Consider the following 8,710-nt stretch of genomic DNA (forward strand, 5'->3'; position numbering starts at 1 on the left):
ATCATATCATACTGTATGACACAGAAACTTCACGGCAACCTGTCAAAATAAAAGTACGGTGTAACATGTAATGGGCTTGGTAGGTGTTGACGTTAAAAAAAACACAATCTAATAGGTAGAAAAAATAATTTCATTGTTAGTTTGTTAGTAAACACAAGTACATCTAATTTAACATAATTTATTTTCATCAACAAATTATCATAGAACAGCTTTATGACCTTTATGATCCATTCTCAAAGACTTTAAGTCATTATTTGGGTAGCACACATATTCTGAATGCCCTCAGCAGAATTCAAATTAGCCATTTTAATCTAGATTAATCTAGATTAATTCCAAAATTTAATCTAGATTAATCTAGATTAAAAAAATTAATCTATGCCCACCCCTAATATATATATATATATATATATATATAAATCTAAATACTTTTTTTAACTTCAAATGCATTCTATGGTGCCCTGAGTTTGAACTTCCAAAATGCAGTTTAAATGTGGCTTCATAGGATCCCAAATGCGGTTGTAAATGATGCCAGCTGAGGAAGAAGGGCCTTATCTAGCGGAACGATCAATTATTGTTTTTAAAAAATTACAATTTCTATACTTTTTAACCTTAAACTGTCATTTTGTCTTGTGCTGCTTGAACTTTTTTCATTCTCTCCCTCAAATTCAAAATCCTCTTACATCGCTGTTTTACCTTTTTTTTTTGTAAAGGGCGTTTCATCTTCTTTGCACGTTCACTTTGCAAACACTGGGTTGGTACTTCTGCAGTGATGTGGGTGATTTTGAAATGATTTTGAAGTTGAAGGAGAAAATAAGATGGGAGTTTTTCGACATACCATAACTGTCTTAAACCGAGTTCTGGCAGAGCAAGACAAGACGAACGTTTGATGTTAAAAAGTATATAAATTGCAATTTGTTTCAGAGATAAGACACATCTTCCTCGGCTGGGATCATTTAGAGCCCTTTAAAGCTGCATTTTGGAAGTTCAAACTCGGGGCACCATAGAAGTCCACTATATGGAGAGAAATCCTAATATGTTTTCCTCAAAAAACATAATTTCTTTACGACTGAAGAAAGACATGAACATCTTGGATGACAAGGGGGTGAGTACATTATATGTACACTTTTGTTCTGGAAGTGAACTTCTCTTTTAACATCTTGTAAGTGAAAACTTTCATGTTTGTAAGAAACAAATCCATCATTAAAGGGGTCATCGGATGTAAAACTCACTTTTCCATGTTGTTTGAACATTAATGTGTGTTGGCAGTTTGTGTACACAACCACCCTACAATGATACAAATCCACCCAGTGGTATTTTTTTTAATCTTTAAAAGTAATATCCCCTTTTTAAAATCAGGTCACTCTCAGCTTCTTGTCGTTGTGACGAAACACATTTGATTGACATTAGCGTTTCACCCTAGACCCGCCCTCACTGAGCTGAAACAGTCCGAATACGATCCTCATTGTGTGTCTCAGGTGCAGAGGAAGACTCTGATTGAGCGATTGAGGTGTTCTGTTGTTAGATGTAATACTGAACACAGCGATGCAGACGAAAACATTACTTTCACTTTTAAAAGGAAAGCGCGATCCGGTCTGAATATGCCGCTGTGTTCGTGCGAATCACTCCTGATGCAGCTTCACCACAGCAGAAGTGAGTATAAAGATTTTTTATGCATCTTTGTGAATGGCCTTTCTTAATAATGTGCTTATTGGCAAGTTTTGCCGATAAACGCAGCTAAATGTGGCTAAAGTAAACATTATTGCTGCGTCCGAAATCGCATACTGCTTCAGTAGGTACTACATTTAAATTTGAACGTACTTCCCGACCGTTAAAAAAAGTATGTTCTGTATAGTATGAATATGGGTAGTATGAGTGGAATTCGGACGTACTACATCCGCCGCGTCTCCACTTTTCGGCATTTTTCAAATAACAACTCCTCTCCCGGAGCCTGAAGTGTCCATGGTATGCGGCAGGTCATCCGGGTACTTCTCGCCTACTGTATTTCGAATAATATGAATTCGGACATACTACTCGCCTCACATACTGTTTTTCGCATTCTATATAGTAGGGAAGTATGCGATTTCGGATGCAGCGATTATGTCTCGTAATCCCAGAGAGGGGCGGGGCGAGCAGAGCTCGTTGGCATTTAAAGGGGCCATGTCTTAAAACGAGCGGAGTTTTTGCAGAGCTGATTTTTAAAAGGTAAAAGGCAGTTTTTTTACACTACTGTTGAGAATTTTTAATCAAAGGATATTAGAGACTTTTCATTAAGACCCTAAAGAATCATATAAACTTGTGGAAAATGGGCATCCGATGACCCCTTTAAGAGCTGTTAAAGCTAAAATAAAAGTCTGTTTTCCACAACAATGCTTCCTCGTGTCTCTCACATCAAAATCCACAAACATATTTGTTTTGGACTGTTGTAAGTGGTGCTTGATCTGTGCATATTTCTCTCCTGATTCAGACAAGACAACTTTTTCACTGGAGGAAGTGTTATTATGGATTATAGACTCATTTTTTAGCCAGAAGCAATTGTTTTGGATTGAGGGATTACTTGTGGATTATTGTGATGTTTTTTTCAGCTGTTTGGACTAACGCAAAACATGCACCTGTCAACTTTGAGATTTTGGGCTTTTTGGTTTTTTAGACTAGTGGAAAGAAAACATCCAAAAAACACAGTTAAATGTTTATTTTATAGCACTTTATCTATTTGTGTCAATAGATTTCAATTACAATACATATTTTTTTTATTAAGATTAGTTAAAAGATCTTCTACACTGAGCCATAAATCTCCACTTCAGTAGCACTTACACACACCAAACTTTACAGTTTTATTCCTGTCTATATTCTGAAGTGTTTTACAGAAGGATTTGTTCATATATAATTTGCTTGACTTTTATATAACATTTTATTTCCCCAAAAATGGTAAAAAAAAATAAAAATTAGTATTTCCTGTCTGTTCTAAGTTTTTTTTCAGAATTTTGTGACAGAATACCCAAAATTAACTAATATTGACCCTGGACCACAAAACCAGTCATAAGGTTAAATTTTACAAAACTGAGATGAATACATGTATATGAAAGCTCAATAAATAAGCTTTCTATTGATATATGGTTTGTTAGGATAGGACAATATTTGGCCGAGATACAACTATTTGAAAATCTGGAATCTGAGGGTGCAGCAAAATCAAAATACTGAGAAAATCACCTTTAAAGTTGTCCAAATTAAGTTCTTAACAATGCATATTACTAATCAAAAATTACACTTTGATATATTTATAGTAGGAATTTTACAAAAAATCTTAATGGAACATGATCTTTACTTAATTTCCTAATGATTTTTGGCATAAAAGAAAAATCAATAATTTTGACCCATACTATGTATTTTTGGCTATTGCTACAAATATACCCAAGCGACTTAAGACTGGTTTTGTGGTCCAGGGTCACATATGTCATAAAATTAAACAAGAATTTTGAAACTGACTTCCTCCAGTGTTTAGATTTTTGTTCTAGAAATGTATGCAAATTAGTGCATATTTCATTAAATAATGCCTCATTTGCAAATTTAAACTTAACATTTGAGAAAACTTGTAATACAAAAAATCTTTGCAATTATCAAAGTAATTAATCAGCTGGGTAAGTAAAGTGATAACTATTAGTTACTTATTTAGTTATATATAGTGTCTTGCCTTAAGGGTGAGAACATTTTCAACAAACTATCATTTTCACCTGATCTATTCCTTTAATCCCTCTCTGGTCTTTTGTAGATGTCGCCGAATGGCATCCTCCCATGGCTGGCATGTTCCTGTGGATTAAACTCAAGGGCATCAAAGACACACAGCAGCTGATAATGGAGAAAGCGCTAGAGAAAGAGGTTCACACACTCATTCACACACACGTTTTATTCACATGTACAGTTTACATCTGTGCTGAATGTAGTGATATAAATGTTCTCATCTGCTCAAACAAAAGAACAAATACTCACTTCTGCATGAAACCACTTCCCTTTATCACTGCAAACATTTCCTGCGAGTCAAAGTGGTCTATTTATGTCGTTGGTGCTTTATGATACACTACAGCAGGTTTGCTGGGGCTTTTGCCAAAGCAAACTTTGAATATTGTGTGTGTGTGTCTGTGTGTGTGTGAGTGAGTGAGTGCATGTGTTTATGTAAATTAACTGAAGCACCTGATCCTCAAAACACCACATGATTTGCCTCCCACACGCATTCAGTTCAGTGTTTCTATTTGAGATGAGCATAGAGTCGGTCCTGTTGAACATTTTATGTGTGTTTGAAGCTGAATATTTTTAAATGTTCAAATACTGTCTTATTTCACCTTATTAATAAGTAAGCTTTCAAAGCATTGCATGAGCATTGACAGTCAGAATTGCATCTGTAAACATGAAGCTAGATTTTAGTTTCTTCTGAAGTCTCAGTTCTAATTAAAATGTTCAGCAGGTGTTTTTTAAAAGGCTTTGAATAATTATCTTGAATCAGGTTTGTTGTGTTTGTTTGTAGGTTCTTCTGGTTCCTGGAGGAGTGTTTAACATCAACAGCTCAGATCCGTGTCCGTATGTTAGAGCTGCCTTTTCTCTCTCCACACCTCAACAGATTGATGAGGTACAACACACACACACACACACACACACACACATGTTTGTTTTTGTGAATTGTGGGGACATTCCATAGACGTAATGGTTTTTATACTGTACAAACGATATTTGCTATCACCCTACACCTACCCTACACCTAAACCTAGCCCTCACAGGAGACTGTGCATATCTTTACATTCTCAAAAAAACGTATTCTGTATGATTTATAAGCCTTTTGAAAAGTGGGGACATGGGCAATGTCCTCATAAGTCACCCTCTCCTTGTAATACCTATGTCATACCCATGTTATTACACAAATTTGTGTCCTGATATGTCACAAAAACAAACACACACACACACATGTTGGGTTTACATGTTTTATGGGGACATTCCATAGGCGTAATGGTTTTTATACTGTACAAACTGTACTTTCTATCGCCCTACACCTACCCTACACCTAAACCTAGCCCTCACAGGAGATTGTGCATACTTTTACTTCATCAAAAAAACTCATTGTGCATGATTTATAAGCCTGTTTCCTCATGGGGACCTGAGAAATGTCCCCACAAGGTCAAAATCTACTGGTATTCCTATCCTTGTGGGGACATTTGGTCCCCACAACGTGATGAATACCAGGTACACACACACACACACACACACACACACACACACATACATATATATATATATACAGATTTGGATCAAATAAGTTCATCAAAGTTGTTTAATAAGACAAGAACGAGTATTGTTTTGGTTTTAGGACCAATTTGATGAAAGGTTTTGATCCACTTCAAATGTTGACCACTGTATATACAGTGAGGTCAATAAGTATTTGATCACCCTGTGATTTTGCAAGCTCTCTTACTTAGAAGTCATGGAGGGGTCTACAATTTTCAGCATAGGTGCATTTCCACTGTGAGAGACAGATGAGAGACAGATGATTTTTTTAACAATTTATTTGCGAATTACTGTGTCAAATAAGTATTTAATCACTTGATTAATTTTTTTTTTTTATATTTGGTTCAGAAGCCTTTGTTAACAATTACAGAGGTCAGACGGTTCCTGTAGTTTTTCACCAGGTTTGCACACACTGCAGGAGGGATTTTGGCCCACTCCTCCATACTGATCCTCTAGATCTGTCAGGTTTCGGGGCTGTCGCTGAGCAACACCGAGTTTCAGCTCCTTCCAAAGATTTTCTATTGGATTTAAGTCTGGAGACTGGCTAGGCCACTCCAGAACCTTGATATGCTTCTTACGGAGCCACTCCTTGGTTTTCCTGGCTGTGTGCTTTGGGTCATTGTCATGTTGGAAGACCCAGCCACGACCCATCTTTAATGCTCTGACTGAGGGAAGGAGGTTTTTGCCCAATATGTCACAATACATGGCCCCGTTCATCCTCTCCTTAATACAGTGCAGTGGTCCTGTCCCCTGTGCAGAAAAACACCCCCAGAGCATGATGCTTCCAGTCCCATGCTTCACTGTAGGTATGGTATTATTGGGATGATATTCATCATTCTTCTTCCTCCAAACATGGCGAATGGAGTTAAGACCAAAAAGTTCTACTTTGGTCTCATCTGACCATAGGACTTTCTCCCATGACTCTTCTGGATCATCCAGATGGTCCCTGGCAAACTTCAGACGGGGCCTGGACATGGGCTGACTTAAGCAGGGGAACCTTCTGTGCGATGCAAGATTTTAAACCATGACGTCTTAGTGTATTAGCCTTGGTAACGATGGTCCCAGCTCTCTTCACGGCATTGATCAGCTCCTCCCGTGTAGTTCTGGGCTGATTCTTCACCATTCTTAGCATCATTGATACCCCACGAGGAGAGATCTTCCGTGGGACCCCAGTCCGAGGGACATTGACAGTCATCATTAGCCTCTTCCATTTTCTGACAATTGCTCCAACAGTTGTTCTTTTTTCACCAAGCTGCTTGGCAATTACCCCGTAGCCCTTTCCAGCTTTGTGAAGGTTTACAATTTTGTCTCTTGGGTTTAGCCCATGTTGCTACTTAGACTTTGGCTGATTGTGGGGTGCACAGGTGTCTTTATGACAGCTAATGACCTCAAACAGGTGCTACTAATTTAGAATCATGAGCAGAGTGTAGCTGGACTATTTAAAAGCAAAATAAGAGGTCTTTGAGTGTCAGAAATCTGTCTGATAAGCAAGTGATTAAATACTTATTTGACAGTATGTTTTTACATTTTAAATGTATTATACGTTGTCATGTGCTGAATTTAAGTTTTTAAAAAGACTGCAGAACATGACGTCATATCACGACCGTTGCAGCAGCATCCGAAGGAATTTCGCATGCTCAAAGTCTAGTGTGACCGCGGCTTAAGCTGTTCGCCAATCGCAACGCAGTGGGACTGCTAACCAATCACAACACATTTAGTTTTTCGGAAGGTGGGACCTTAATCAAACCCAGAACTAATCAAGCCATTTGTGCCAGCCTGGGGAGCAAGCTATTGTAATAATGTAAATTATGTGAAAAAAATTTGTTTTTTGAACCACCAAGCATGAGAGCATGTTCTAGTGCACCTCCAAAACTAAATAAATACTATGTAAAAGAGCATAATAGGAACCCTTTAATAGGTCAATATAACCCTTCTTATTAAATCATATATTACTGTGTTTTGGTAGTGACGAAATTGGGCAGAAAACATTCTGAAAATACAATATGAGAATTAACTGCACAACTAGAAATGTGTACCTTAGATATTATACAATTTGCATACATACAACATTTGTGGAAAAATATGCCTTTTCAAGATGTTTCCAATTCTGGTTTAAAGAATGGCCCACATACAGCATTTCAAATCTGACACTTGTTTTATATTATGCCTACTAATAGTATATTCTGATAGTATATCCTTTCTTTCTCATTTATGGCTCTTTCCTCTTCATCCACAGGCTTTTAGGAGACTGGCTGATCTCATCAAGGACGCTATGTGAGATTTCCAGGAAGAGGAATGAAGGGTTTGATATTTTCAGTGTTCAACGTCATCTATTAAATGCTGCTGTCACGACATACATAGACAGAATGCCACACTTTTCTGCCTTTTTTTGCACAACAAACCCATACTTTCACATTTGAGTGAGTGCAGATGAACAACCTTGAGATGATGTTTAATTACACTATTTTTATTCTTCATTTAGGGCGTATTAAGCTTATTAATTGTTTATTAAATTCGGTTTACAATGCAATTGCATCCGTTCTCTACAGGGAGGCATTTTATGTGATTTTAAACACTGGTTTAATTTTTAACCATTTTCAAGGTCAGGGTTAAGTGGATGTATTTTATCGGAGTAGTCGGTCATATTAAAACTTCATGGTGAGCTGTGAAGGTTTAAGCTGTTGATTTCTGTCTTCCTTAATGGATAGTGAGCTCTAATATGACTAGTTTAGCTGGTATCAACTCGAGCTGTTTTGAACACAATTGAGATGTGAATGTATTGATATGTTGCACGTAGAATCTTTTAAAATTGCATTTTTTAAATATGGACTCTTTTCACATACTGTAAAAACTAATTTCTGCAATAAATCCAACTCTGTTTTCATATTTCATATAAAAGTTGTGGGAATGCTGTAGATCTCCTATATACAACATAAGTTTACATTGCAAAAAAGTGGGAAGTCACTATTTAATATATTTTTATATGTAGTCCATTGGACTTACATATCATTGTGCAAGTCTGTCCATTTGTAAACAAAATGGTTCAATAAATCAATGAACTCCTGTATTGTATTGTATGCAATGCTGATTCTCACTCAGCTTTTGCGCTTTTACCGATTCTCTGCCTTATTTGATAGGAAGATTTACCCAAAAAATAAAATTCTGTCATCATTTACTTTTTTGAAAAAAGATATGTTGAATAATGTTGGCAACCAAATGTTTTCAGCTCCCACCGACTTCCATATTATGGACAATAAGATACTACGAATGCCAAAATGGTTTGGTTACCAACATTCTTCAAAGTATCTTTTTTTTGTGTTTTTATTTTTGCATGAACCAACTTTTTAATTGCATAAAGTCCCATTGCGTTGTTTCACCATTTTTCAAAAGGGAACTTGTGGATTTCAACAATGCAGAATGCAAGTCCTTAACCTTTGAACGC

The 8,710-nt window shown here is 36.7% G+C and overlaps 1 protein-coding gene across 1 annotated transcript; it reads left to right on the top strand.

Moving 5' to 3' along the window:
• The first annotated feature begins 3,770 nt into the window (after positions 1-3,770).
• On the top strand, positions 3,771-8,340 carry LOC141316990 (kynurenine/alpha-aminoadipate aminotransferase, mitochondrial-like). Its single transcript, XM_073832860.1, has 3 exons — positions 3,771-3,873; positions 4,517-4,618; positions 7,505-8,340. The coding sequence occupies exons 1-3, from the start codon at positions 3,790-3,792 to the stop codon at positions 7,544-7,546; spliced, it is 228 nt and encodes a 75-aa protein (XP_073688961.1). The 5' UTR covers positions 3,771-3,789; the 3' UTR covers positions 7,547-8,340.
• The last annotated feature ends 370 nt before the right edge of the window (positions 8,341-8,710 follow it).

Source organism: Garra rufa, unplaced genomic scaffold (assembly GCF_049309525.1).
Source record: "Garra rufa unplaced genomic scaffold, GarRuf1.0 hap1_unplaced_197, whole genome shotgun sequence".
Taxonomy (NCBI): Eukaryota; Metazoa; Chordata; class Actinopteri; order Cypriniformes; family Cyprinidae; genus Garra; species Garra rufa.